We start from the raw sequence: 13,605 nt of genomic DNA, 5'->3' as shown, positions 1-13,605 counted from the left end.
GCCAGGAAGATGTGCGGCGGCCAGGAAATAGTATGCGGCGGCCAGGAAAGCTTAGGGTTTAACACCTCATTAGAATTTATAGACTTGCTTAATGGGCCAGCATTTGCTCGTTGGGCCAGGCCCTCTTGGGCATCCAACACCCTGTCCCTCTTGTAGCAGTTGTTCGGTGTTTTCCTAAACTCATGTGCACGCTACACCAGTTTGAGACTTTATTCACACACATTATTTAAACTGCCAAACTGGCAATATTGCTATCCTTATACAATGGGAGGTGTAATGGACGCTCCAGTGTTCTATTATATGCAGTCACACAGCTACTACTTCATTTACTTACTTATAATAGCCAAGCCAAGCAATCTTTACAATAGTAGCAATAGGAAATAGTGTACAACATAACATAAATATTACAATAGTTGCTTTGGGATATCCCCTTTTATTACAACCCCAACAAACAACTGAAACGGTGTATCTAGCAGCTCCAGCCATACAATGACAGAACGAAACACTGATCAATTGACAATGAAATAAAAATACACAGTGCCATGGGATGGATATACCTGCCATCCCTATTTATTTAGCAAACAACAACCAGATTATTTTGCAACTTCAAGCATTGATGATATAGTCAACGATTACCTTCAGCTTATCAGTAGTGTAGTTCTTCAAATCTTCGACCAAGAACTTGGTGATTTCAGCGGTTTCCTTCCTTTCTTTTTCTTTTATTATTTCAGGGGTTTCTGTTTCTTGTGTTCCTGCTTCATTACTTTCTTTTAATTCCGCCGCTAGGCCATTAACTCTGAGGTGCACCTCCCGGAGGTTTTCTAATGTGTCGATGCCAAATAAACCTTCAAAGGCTTCAAACCGTAGCTGAATCATCTCTAATGCTGGCATTGCATTGTCACCAAATCCCAGCTTTGGCACAAGGGGTGCAAAGAAGCGTAGCAGCTTAAGACTCGGGAATCCTGCTGGAACAAAGATCTCCCCATCAGAATCTGATTTATTCTTCTCGAGGATGTCCTTTACTTCCTGATTCTGCTTTGCTGCACTAAGTGAAAATGTGAGAGAAAACAGTGATGGCAGGTCCTGGAGGAGCTTCAATGTATCAGTCCGGAGAACTGTCAGAGATAGCGTTAACTTGCTGAGGGTGTGGAGTTTGGATATCCACATTGGGGGCCTTTCCAACTTGCCAGACAGTTCAAGGGCAATGAGGTACCTTGGAGGTGAGGACATGGAGTCCAGTGAGTTGATAAAATCAGAACCTTCATCGTTGATTGCCAGAGTTTGCAGACCACAGCTGAAAAGGTACGTAATAGCGGAAAGTAGTTGTGTGAAGATTTTATCATCTTTCTTTATATTGAGCTTGTAAATGGCAAGCTTTTTTAGCCCTATCATCTGATGAAGGCCATCGACAGCTGTTGATTCCCCAACAATCTCAATCCCTGACAGTACACGGAGTGCTTTCATTCCCTCCTTATTTTTCTCTTGCGTGGACGTACTTGTAACTTTGTCCTTGCTTTTTTCCTGAGCCGATGTACTTTCCTTTGGTTCCTTAATTTTTTCTTGAGGCAGCCTCAAGCCCTTCCGTGGGTTTTTATTGCCACCAAGTATGCTACTGATCCGTTTTAGCTTCTCTACAGATTTTGGTAGCTCCTCAACACGTGTCTCCCTTATGTCAAGAGTTTCAAGATTCTCCAATTTCCAAATCTTCTTTGGGATTTTTGCAATCTCTGTTCTTCGGAGGCTTAGATACTTCAACACAAGCATTTTGCATATATGATTCTTCAGATGTTTCTCTTTCAAACCCTTCCAACCCTCAAGATCTAGCACTTGTATTATTCCATTATTGAATGAATGGAAAGGCAATTGCTTCAGGCTTCCAAAAACAGTCACTGACCGCACTTGAGACAAGTTTATGTTTTTTGTCATATTTTCATGCTTGGAACCACTGCTTTGCATAGAGAGTCGACGTACTTTGTTGCTCGGTGGTGGCATCATCCAGTGGCCGCCAACCACAGTAATAAAGTTCTCTTCACTTGACTTGGAAACGATGTATTCAAGAACCATGTCATGAACTTGAAATGTTTTTACTTTTCCATTGCTGTTGTGCTCCACAGGACGTATTAACTTCCTTCTCATGAGCTGATTAAAGTATGTCTCTGCAACTTCCTCCTCCGTGAGCCCTTGCTTCTCACTAACAAAACCTTCAGCTGTCAATCGCCGAGTCAAACGCTTCATACTAATTTTGGAACCTTTTGGAAACATGCTCAAGTACAGTGCACATGTCTTGAGATCTCCTGGCAAATCATTGTAACAGAAATCGAGTATCCTTGTAACCCCATCCAAGGAGAGAGCAGTCACACTCTCTGGAAACAATGATTTGCAAACTTTATCCCAGTGATCACTGGCCTTGCTTGGGTTGCAGGCTACAAGACCAGCCATGCTGACTATGGCCAATGGCAGCCGTCCACATATTTTCAATATCTCCTCTGGGACTTTGTCCTGTACCTTTTCGCTTTCTTTGCTGCTTTTGGATTCATAGACACTTTGCTTGAACAAATTCTTGGACTCAACAGCATTGAGAAAATCAACTGTATGCAGAAGATTAGTTGTGCCAACTGGTGAGCACGCTGCACCAACAGCTTGAAATCTTGAAGTCACTATTATTCTACTGCATTGTTTGTTCTCTACAGGCAAACAATTTCTGATATCTCCCCATGTTGTTGCAGACCATATGTCATCAATTAAGAGCAGGTACCTGTCGAGAAAAGAGGAGAACATATATGTTAGAGATGAGACAGTAAAACAAATCAAGTTTATCTTTTCTGCGAGGATGTTTTTCATAAAACACCATATTTTCAGAATTTAAAACTGCCAACTTTTGCTTTCTTATACTAACTTCAAAATGGGCAAACTATTTTGTGTTTTAAAATGTTTTCAACGCTCGTGTTCTTGTTTGAGCTTCCTTGATTTGTGCCAGTTTAAGTTTGAACTCACTTCATAATTTAAACCATTATTCTTAAATCTATTTGCTCAAATTAAACTCTGTTCAGAGTTAAACGACAAGTCCTCATACATTTTCCAATGCTATCTCTATTCTCTAACTTCCTCTCTCAGGTTGGGTTTAACCTCAGTCCGAGATCGAGATGTTCCTCTTTGAGCTAATCTTCAATATCTAGCTCAGTTCATCTTTCAGTTCTAACTGGATATATTTGAACTCCAGTTATCCAATCATATCCTTTGTGTCTCATATGTTTCGCGAATCCTAATAGCCACTTGAGTGATCACTACGCATGCGAGCAGCTGGATATCAAGCCATTGTTCATTCTACATGGAGGTCCCGATTTCCGAGTGGTCAACGGTGTCTCGAGGCACTCAGATCATAGAAAAATTAATCAATTATCCAGATTATAGACGTGGAAGAGGAGATGATCAAGATAATTTTAAGGGAGGTTGTCCTTCCGCTTTGAGGTTGGCTGGGTACACGGAACTGTGGAAAAATTGTGGATAATGCATGGAAGTTGATGATGGAGGCTAGGTTAGGGAACATGGGTGATGCCATATCAAGAGGTGGCAACTGACATTTGGGATTGAAGTAGATTTTGTTTTTGGGAGACCTCATGAAGAGAATAAAATGCACAAAGCAACCCCTATAGGAATTTGGAAAATGGAAGTTGAATGCACATAATAACAAAGGTCATGCTGAGATCCTGAAATATAAGATAGAGAAGCTTGAGGAGCAATGTGAACTATATTGGTCCTGAAGAGATCATGCACATTGGCCACAATAGAGTTTGCCTTTGAAAGAAAAAAGGGAGAACAAAAATCAGAAAACTGATGGGGGAAGTGTTGTTGCCCCTCATTAATAAGGGGAACTTTTGATAATGGAAACTTTTAGTACTCATTTAGCAGTATTTTTGGACTAATCCATATACTATCAGGCCACTTGGCGCCTAAAATACAACATATATTGGGAGTTTTTGTACAAATCTTGATTTGGGCCTGCACTTGGAACATTTCTAGGAGCCTACATGAGGAAGATGAGCACAAGAAGACCCATATAGGGGTCAGGCCAATTGTCCCAAGTCCCTGTTGGTTGGCAAACCCAAAGCCCAATTCAAGTACCCAAACCCAAAGATGAAAGCCCTTGACATTATATAACCGGACTGTATTACATTAAGAAGAGCTTAACCGGAGCCCGGCCGAGAAAAGTGACGAAAGTTGGCCCCCTCATACATGGGGATGCCACCCCCTGTGGTTCAAGCCTTGACACATGCTTTGAGGCCCAACCCACACGACCAGCCCCTTACACGAGGACCCGCCCACCACAGGTTAGTTCGCCCATGTCGATGAAGGGAACCAGCGAGTGACTTTTTTTAAGGCCTCTGCAACCACTAGGCTACATGCCCCTTTGCTTCCCTTGTCATATATCTTGTGTTCCCAAAACAATTCGTCCACATGAAGTCCTGATCGACATAGATTCTAATAGCACATATCTTGGTTGTCTATGGAAAGAGGGTTTGCAATTTTGCAAAACTACCCTGGGATGAAAGGGGGATCTCTATATTTTACTGCTACATACACTTGTGATTATGATCATTGATTCTATTAAGTTCTATATCAGTGTGTTCTTATTTCACATGTTTGCATTGTCATATGAACTTAAGCGGTCTTAATGGTAGCCACGGTGAAAAGCTTAATCATTGTCGTTCCTCATGCCACTGATAGTAGGAGAGTGGGAAAAGGCAGAGCTAGCTAGTACGTAGCTACTGCACAACACTTAGAGCATATCCATTTGTGTAGTGAGAGTGTACGTAAGTGAACCTTGATCCTTGGGAAGAACATTTCATTTATCTTGTTCACGACTGTCTATGTAGCTGCTTAGTTTTATTGCTTATTTCATAGATTGTACAGAAATCACTAAGAAGAAGTTTATAGTTGTCTCTTTCTCTCTTGCCCTACCTCTGTAGTCCACCACTCCTTGTCACTAGCTCCTATGCCAAGCTGCCACCACCTTAGTGCCACCACCATAGGCCAGTCTTCCCACAGCTGTTTCAAGCTTGCATGGTATACCAGGTTATTTGGGTATTACCCATTGGAGGCTCTTAGATTTTTTTGTCCACATTAATCCTCGAGATGCAGTAGGAAAGGAGAGAAATACTATAAGTTCTAACATGATAGCAAAGCATCTGGCCATTAGTTTAGTGGGCCCTGTTGAAATATGCAATGCATACTTGGAACATTCTAGAAGATTGAGATCTTAAGAGACTAACTTTGCCATGTATAAGGATAAGATCATGGCAAGGTAAGAAGGTTCTAGAAACTTGGAGAGAATGCATGAGCCATAGTTGTCATGCTTCAAGGTGAAGTGTAGAATACTCTAGAACTAGATATTTTAGTATGGTAGAAATATAAGAAACTAGATAAGGATGAGAGAAAGTTCTAGAGTTAGATATTTGTAAAGAAGAGTGTGGAAGTTGCCACATGGCAACACCACAAGGACCATGAGCACCTATAAATAGAGGTGGTCCCCTCCATCCTAGCCATATCTGTTAGAGGTATGCCCTAGAGGCAATTATAGAAATGATGATATTTCATTTGTATCCATGATTTATATTTTGTTCCCTGAATATCCATTAAAAGCTAGTTGAATTGATTTGTAATTATGTGAATTGTATGTGAAATTGTATGGTTATTCTAAAGTTGTCCCTAGTCGGAGTTCATGTGAGGACACACATGAATATTAGACTACTACATGTATTAGTTGATGACTATGTTTCACAAGTCATGAACATGGACATGTCAAACTAATGATGTGGGCACGTGTAGAGACATGTGCTAGGACTGACCCAACACGAGTTACATAGTTCCCTCTTTACACAACGTGTACGCTTTGTCCTTAGATTGTCGCATGTACTCAAGATGTGGATCGACTTACTTAGGGGCTATCAAACGCTACACCGTAACTGGGTAGTCACAAAAGTAACTTTCGGGTTTGTCAAGAAGCATGCTGTGAGGCATGGTCAGTCAAGATGGAATTTGCCCCTCTCTATTTGAGAGAGATATCTCTGGGCCCCTCAAGTGATAGAATTCGGAAATGCATGGCCATGCTACATGAGGTTAAGAGTTAACCTAGAAGGGGATTCCAAATCACAGCATTGAGAAAGAGTGGTCCGCTTGGAACTAGACCAAATATCATGAGGCAAAGGGAATAACATGTGCGTGATGTTGTGATGGTTTGTCTGATATGATCTTCGTGTGCGTATAGGAGTTAGCACGTCTTGCTAGAGGCCGCTACTAACTATTGGCCGAGTAAGAGTACTCGGGCCATGTCCATACGCATATGAACCTATAGGGTCACACACTTAAAAGGGCTGGAAGCCCAATTCGAATATGATCTGAATTGGACTAGGTTTAGGAGTACTAATGGGGCTTGGACTTAGAGGCCTGTCAGGGACCCCTATATATAGAGGGGTAGGGGGGCGCCCTAGGGTTCATCCCTTTTGGCCGAACCACAGCTGCCGTACCTCCCACGCCCTCATCTCGTTGCAACTCGCGGACCTAGCAGTCCGGCTTGCGACGCTTTCTCCCTGCATGTGTGGATACCTTACAGGTGTTGCACTTGCAACACTTGGACGAGCCGCTGACGAGCCACGACGAGCCGCCGATGACCATCCGTGGCACGAGGAGGACCTCACTGTACGTGGACGAGCTGCTGAGGAGCTGCTCGACGTCGATGTGATCGACTACGTGTTCGACTACGCTAATTGACTTCGCTACCCCAACGTGATTCTACATCTTCCGCACCAGTGCGTCGAGTGGTAATCCCGTGATCCATATACGACAGTTTTCCTAGTTTACGCGGTAGAAAAATTTTGTTTTGCGCTAGCGTAGCCTACCTCGTATCCCAACAATACCATGGCATAGAGTGGCATGTGAGTCATATGTGAAGAGATGGCAAGGTTGCTATGTAGTGTAGTGGTGTCATGGTATGGTAGCCACATGAAGAGTGTAAAAGTAAGTGTTGTATCAAGTTATGAGTAGGTAAATAAAAGATTCGGGTTCCCTTGTAGAGAGTTGGTCTCCCGTGTTGGTGTCGGTGTGAAGGTTTCCTCAGAGTAGTGTGGGTGTAAGGTCCACATAAGAAGTGGTGTCACACCACTTTGGTGCCACTTCTAGGGAGTTGGTGTCAAGGTTTGGGATGTCGATTTCTCAACAGGCCCTCCCAAGTTATTACCATTGGATGACAATTTTCTTTAAGGTCGCTGTTTGTGTTAGGCCAGTCACAATACATGGTTTCATCACACTGTTACCAAGAGTGCCATGTTAGTTTCCAACAAAATGAAATTGTCATTCTCATTATACAGTTTCATAGATTAACATGCTCAATGCAAGTTTCATTGGGTTTCACGGGACTTGTAACAATGCTAGGTGGGTTTCATGGGATGAAACTCCCCTATCCTCTCTCCTCATAATTATCCTGACAAGTCAGCAGTTTTGTTGATGTGGCATGGGATTTTATGCCCATGAAACTTCCATGACACTCCCTTTGAGATTAGCCTTATCAGAAATACTATAAATTCTAAAAAGATAGCAAAGCGTCTGGCCATTAGTTAACTGATCGATGTTTATTGTTGATCTTTCAATGATTTCATAAATCATGTATTAATTCCCTCTAGCTAGCTGACGTTGACTAAACCGGTGAACAGATCTAGTAATCAATAAACAAGAAATAATCTTTTAAAATGTACCTCTTTTTCTCCAGGTGTCCTTTCACTTTGTTGACGAGTTCATCACCGTACATTGTTTCAATCTTCATCTGCTTTTCATCAGAGCTCGCATCATTGCCTTGCTGTTTGTGCCCCACAGCTCGCTTTAATGTGTTCATAACCTGTGCTGCTAGGTCCTTCTTCTCCAAGCTTTCCCCCCATGTGGTTTGCAGTGCCTCCTGATCTCCGTCTTGTTTTTTCGGAGAAATCTGATCTTTGTCTTGTGGCATGACTTGTTTCAGAATACTCCTTAGGACTGCCTCTTTGTCGTAGTTCTGGGACACATTAACCCAAGCACGGCAGTCAAATTTATTACTTACTTTCCGGAACAATGCTGTGGCAATGGTGGTCTTCCCCACACCGCCGAATCCGATTATGGACAGAACACCATGCTCCTTATCAGATCTAGCAATCCAGTCCTCAAGCTTGTTCATGTCAGCCATCACACCCACAGGCTCCTTCATACCGATGAGCTGACGGCTGGCGACCTGATGCTCCGCAATGTCATACGTAGCGGCACGGGGTCCGGAACTGTTGCCATTGCAGTTGCTTGATGGGTTGTCAACTCCATATCTGTTACGTCGTTCGGCAATCTGTTGTGCCCGGATCTTGAGGTCAGCAATGTTGGAAGCAATTTCACGGCGAGGCCACCATGTCCAGACTTCATATATGGTTCTGACTATGAAGGCACATTTGACATCACTGATGGAGTCATTAGGGAGGCGGTGGGCATAGTCATCTATGCAGTCCTCGCAGTCGTAGGCCATGTCACGGATCTGCTTCATCCAGTCCTTCATTCGATGGCCCTGCTCCTCCGGGGCAGAGCTAAGGTCGCGGAGGAAGGCCTGCATGGTGGCCAGCTCATTGTAAATGTACTGGACGTCACCACGGACGCCCCTGACCAGAGCATACTCCTGGGCGAGAAGGCCACCCAGCTTGCCAAGCAGAGACTTCATGGTGGCTTCTGAAGCGCCCACAACCAACTCCATCTTGTTAATTTGTTCTATATACAGTGTTCACAGCAGGTTCTGAAGCAAAGACTTCCCTCTCGGTTGAAACTTCACATCTACTACTGGTTGAAATAAGAAAACCATAATGGTCATCAAATGTTTGAACATCAAATTCTCATGTTAACTGAACGCAAAATCAACCAAATATAGTAACCCCAGATCCTTGCTACTGGGGATAAAACTACTAGCTGATTCGAATTAGATGGCATCCCAAATTATTTCTCGAAAAACAAGATGGCCGGCTTATCAATACTGAAATCAATCTAGCTGGATGCTGTCTTTTCAGCATATATTAAAGGTTGTTCTTGTTCACCAGGCATCAGCATATACTATATATACTACCATCACCATGGCAAGGAAACAAGAAGCTATCGCCCCAAAGAATCAAAGAAGTGGAGGAACCAGAGATGGAGCTAAAGAATCACCTGCTTGACGAAAGCCCCCGTAGCTGGAAACCGGGTGGGGCGACGCAGGGCGGACGGCAAGCGGCGCAGGACGAAGGTGTGGTTAAATGGTTCCTTCGAATCAGGATGTTTTCCTCCGTGTATAAAAAGGTTTAGATCAACATCTTATCATCATGCCATTACAAGAAAAATGTGCCACTGCTACCCAGCAGGGGTAAATCTGTGCGGGAAAGAAAACATACGGGTCATCAACTACCATGTCAAGGAAACAAGAACCTATCGGGCAAAAGAATCAAACAAGTGAAGTGAGGAACCTGCGCAACGAAAGCCCCATAGCTGGAAATCCAATTGGGCCGGGCGGCGGAGGGCGGACCTGCAATGCAAAGCCTCTAGGGGGGAACGTATCGGTTCGTGGCGCAGGACGGCCGGTTCGCTTCCACTACGGAGCTTTTCTTCGTGGAGTGTGACACGCTAAAAAACACTGGTAACCGTGGACGGAGTGTCTTAACAACCGCGCGCCTTCAATTACACAGCATTGATGCAGCACATGTGCCACCTTCGGGACGACGTGGGCGCGATCCGTTTTTCCCGGGGTGCGACTCGGAATTTCCTTCGGGACGACATGCTATGCCATCTCTCAGCGAGTGCGCAGCACAGTGCTCTAAGTGAGTGGGGGCCGACGACTTCCCGTAGGCTGCGCGGTCAAGGTCTTCCCCCGTACCCAATCACGTGTTGCATGGTGCGGTTCTTTTTTGGCCGGCTCCATAATAATCGTCTGCCAAGCCACACTAGCTGCTTTCTTCCTCTAGCAGCATAAAGTTTTAGGTTCCGTCTTGGATCCACCAACTTAATTTAGTTGGCTAAATTTAGAGCCTGTTTGGATCCAAGGGCTAATTTTTAGCTCTGCACTTTTAGCCAAAAATTAGCTCTTGGGATCCAAACAGGTGGGCTAAAAGTGTACAATAGCTAAAAATTTGGAGCTAATTTTTAGCCCCCAAAGAGGCCCTAAAAGGAGCTAAAAGTGAACCTGGACCACAAATTCCACCCCTGCCCCCTTTCCTCTCTCCTCGGCCTCCGTGCCTTGCCCCTCCCGCACTTCCTCTCTCCTCCGCCTCCCACACGCCCGCCGCCTCCGACCGGCCGCGCCGCCTCCGCCCGAGCTCCCCGCCTCCTCCAGCCCCGCCGCCTCCGGCGCCGCCCGAGCTCGCGCGGACGAGAGGCGGGAGGAGCTGGAGCGCCGGATTTTGGATCTCGCTGCTGCTCTGGTGGTGGTAGTAGGAGTGAGGAGGGAGGGCAAATCAGTCATTTTTTGATGATGACTAAAATTTAGCCCATAGATCCAAACACCCCAGCAAAACTAAATTTTAGGGGCTAAATTTTAGAAGCTAAAATTTAGTCGGTGAACTTTGGATCCAAACACCACCTTAGCCACTATGGATCTAAACAAGACCCAGCTTCCCCTACGGAGGTTAAAAAATAAAAATATCCGGTCATCTTTATTTATGAATCATATAGTACGAACGTAGACGCTTACATGCACGCACGCGCACTCACACCTACAAACACAAGCAAACAACCCTACCCTTCTATGAGCACCTCCCAAAAACTAAGCTGTAAAATATTCGAGATTGACGAAATCACCACTGGTACCTCGCTGCTAACGGGCACGTTGTCTACCACATAAAGAATAGTACCAGTAAAATTCTGAAATAAATCAAAAAAATACGAGCCGTTCGCAAAATATCTAGTCATCAATCTAGTAAACCAATCATAGTTATCATATATTATAATATTTTTTAAAAAGAATTATCCACACTATAATTTGAAAAATAATGTAAATTAACACCTAAATCTCTAAATTACCCTATATGCCATTGTAAAAAGTAACACCTATTAAAAATAACATATAGTAACTCCCATATCTGCTTCTAAATTACTATCATTTGCGATTATAAAAATATATATCAAAATACGATTCCAAAATTTTTATAAATGGGTAAAGCTAGTACCATTATCTGTATGAATACCACTTGAGAATATTTGATAAATCAGAGAAGGCGTAGATAAGATATTATCATTATTAGTTGCCATGTTATTTTTTTCTTAATTTTTTAAATATTTATGTCTCTCAAAATTACAAGTCCGAAATATGAATTGATCTGATGCCTTCATCGTCTCAGTATGTTTAATTAATATATCAATGAAAATACAAAAACCGTTATCAGATGAGTTTCTTTCCATCGATAAAGAACACACAGAGCCGAAAATTAAGGCACATAAGGGCACTCACAGTCCAGACTCTATCCATAGAGTCTATACGTCGAAGACTCTATCACAAGAAACTATGCTCCATAATGCAAAGTTTGTAACAATAGTTTCTATGGATAAAAATTTTTATTATGCAACACAAAGAAAGCTGATCAGTTGTGGCATCTTACCATGTGATCCACCCTGCACCTCAACAGCTTGCAACAACCATATACGACATGATTAATCGGCAACTGAACAGAGGCATCCAGAAATACGGTGTTGTGATCAAACGGCAATTGAACTGACGCATACAGTATATATATCACCAGAAGCACAACACATACTTTAACACATACAAGATATATCAGCAAACGCATATAGGATATATATCACCAGAAGCACAACCCATACTGGCAAACACAATGCCTACAGTATACACTGAATGGCAAACAAACTCCACAGAACTTCGATGAAAGTTTAGATAGTAGCAATGAGTCATCCATTACAATATATAGCAATGGAAACTAAGATATGAATTGCAAACTGAATAGATAATACTAATATTTAGATAATATTAAGCCATCCATCATCATCCTGCATACAGAACTCCATGTCCATCATCCTCCAGCCACTCCAAGCAGAACTGTTAAAAAATAAGAATGGGTTAGTAAATTAACAAAATTGTACAGGTGGTTGATTTAACAAAATCTCAATGGTTCAGTAAAAAAACAAATATCAATGATTTTTGAATATGAAGGCTAATGTGTGTATATATATATATTTAAATGCATAACTCTACCTAATTAGTTCGATTCCCAAACTTTTGCCAAATGTGATCAATCAAATCAGATTGTAGTTGCCTGTGAGCTTCACGATCACGAATCTCGGCACTTCTCTGTATTACCTCCTCCATCACCGGATCATATCCATGAGCGATTGTAGACGCCTGAACAGTAGACGTGGTTCCTTCCTCGTTCAGGTCAAACGAATCATCCTCTATATCCTTCTCGTCCTCGATTATCATGTTGTGAAGTATTATACAAGCTAACATGATATTCTCAAGATCCCCTTGATCATATAGACGTGCCGGCCGACGCAAAATGCAAAAACGAGATTGTAAAATGCCAAATGCACATTCAACATCCTTTCTTTCCCCCTCTTGATGTTCTGAATACAGCTTGTGCTCAGCTGATTGTGGTGCGCGTATGGATTTGACAAAAACAGCCCAGTCTGGGTATATTCCATCTGCAAGATAATAACCTTTGGTATATTGCCTTCCATTCACAAAGTACTGCACCTGTGGAGCTTCTCCTCTTAATTCCTTGACGAACAAATCAGAATGACTCAGCACATTGATGTCATTGTTGGATCCCGCCACTCCAAAGAAAGCATGCCATATCCATCGGTCATGCGAAGCAACAGCCTCTAGAATGATGGTTGGTACACCATGATCACCACGAGTATATTGTCCCTTCCATGCATTGGGACATTTTTCCCAATGCCAATGCATACAGTCAATGCTCCCTAACATGCCAGGAAAACCACGACGCTCACCGATCTCCAACAGTCGTTCAACATCTTGTACTGTGGGGCGTCTCAAGTACTCTTCACCATATACTTCAATGATTCCCTTAACAAACTTTTTCAAGCACTCCACACCAGTACTTTCTCCCATCTTCAGATACTCATCAAGCTGGTCTGCTGAGCCGCCATATGCTAATTGACGGATAGCTACCGTACACTTATGAATTGGTGAGAACCCAGGACGATTCAGAGCATCCGGTCTCAAGGTGAAATACTCATCCCATCCACTCAAGGCCTCAACAATCTTCAGAAAGAGGGGTCTCCTCATCCTAAATCTTCTTCGAAACTGTGTCTCATTGTAGACTGGATTAAGAGAGAAGTAGTCATCCATTAGTTGCTGGCTGGCTTGTTCACGAGGCCTCTCCACATATCGCCTAGGACCACTCCGAGATCCTCCACCTTGTATGTCATCAACAATGGACTGCATTTCAGCTACAAGATGGTCGCCTAAATCATCTAGAATTTCTTGCTCTTGAAGATAGTCATCCATGGAGTACAGATCAGCAGGGTCCATGTTGCCATCTCCATCCATGGTAGCAAAGGATACCAGAGAATAGTGGAAAGCAGATTAGAAAGGGAAGCACTAGCAGA

At 43.1% G+C, this 13,605-nt stretch overlaps 2 protein-coding genes across 4 annotated transcripts; both read right to left on the bottom strand.

Annotated features, from left to right (window-relative positions):
• Positions 1-374: 374 nt before the first annotated feature.
• LOC117834769 (disease resistance protein Pik-2) lies at positions 375-9,741 on the bottom strand. Of its 3 annotated transcripts, none has more exons than XM_034714297.2 (4): positions 9,495-9,741; positions 9,202-9,400; positions 7,749-8,838; positions 375-2,755 (listed from the first exon to the last, which is right to left on the bottom strand). In XM_034714297.2, the coding sequence occupies exons 3-4, from the start codon at positions 8,753-8,755 to the stop codon at positions 607-609; spliced, it is 3,156 nt and encodes a 1,051-aa protein (XP_034570188.1). In that variant the 5' UTR covers positions 8,756-8,838; positions 9,202-9,400; positions 9,495-9,741; the 3' UTR covers positions 375-606. The 3 variants fall into 3 exon arrangements, with proteins under 3 accessions (XP_034570188.1, XP_034570189.1, XP_034570190.1); XM_034714298.2 differs by having other exon boundaries at positions 7,749-8,835; XM_034714299.2 differs by having other exon boundaries at positions 7,749-8,832.
• A 2,144-nt stretch (positions 9,742-11,885) lies between these two features.
• LOC117867019 (protein ALP1-like) lies at positions 11,886-13,563 on the bottom strand. The gene has a single exon (XM_072295618.1). It carries the CDS (start codon positions 13,544-13,546, stop codon positions 12,230-12,232), a length of 1,317 nt encoding a protein of 438 aa, XP_072151719.1. The 5' UTR covers positions 13,547-13,563; the 3' UTR covers positions 11,886-12,229.
• Positions 13,564-13,605: the final 42 nt, after the last annotated feature.

Source organism: Setaria viridis, chromosome 8 (assembly GCF_005286985.2).
Source record: "Setaria viridis chromosome 8, Setaria_viridis_v4.0, whole genome shotgun sequence".
Taxonomy (NCBI): Eukaryota; Viridiplantae; Streptophyta; class Magnoliopsida; order Poales; family Poaceae; genus Setaria; species Setaria viridis.
Note: the sequence above shows the minus strand (reverse complement) of the source record. Positions and strands in the feature narration are given on the sequence as shown.

What these genes read in the sequence shown, in the direction of transcription:
- LOC117834769 (XM_034714297.2), bottom strand. Translation starts at nt 8,755, where the DNA reads ATGGAGTTGGTTGTGGGCGCTTCAGAAGCCACCATGAAGTCTCTGCTT. An exon ending in GGACACCTGGAGAAAAAGAG is followed by an intron (nt 2,756 to 7,748) that starts GTACATTTTAAA and finishes TTTTCTCGACAG; the next exon opens with GTACCTGCTCTTAATTGATG.
- LOC117867019 (XM_072295618.1), bottom strand. Translation starts at nt 13,546, where the DNA reads ATGGATGGAGATGGCAACATGGACCCTGCTGATCTGTACTCCATGGAT.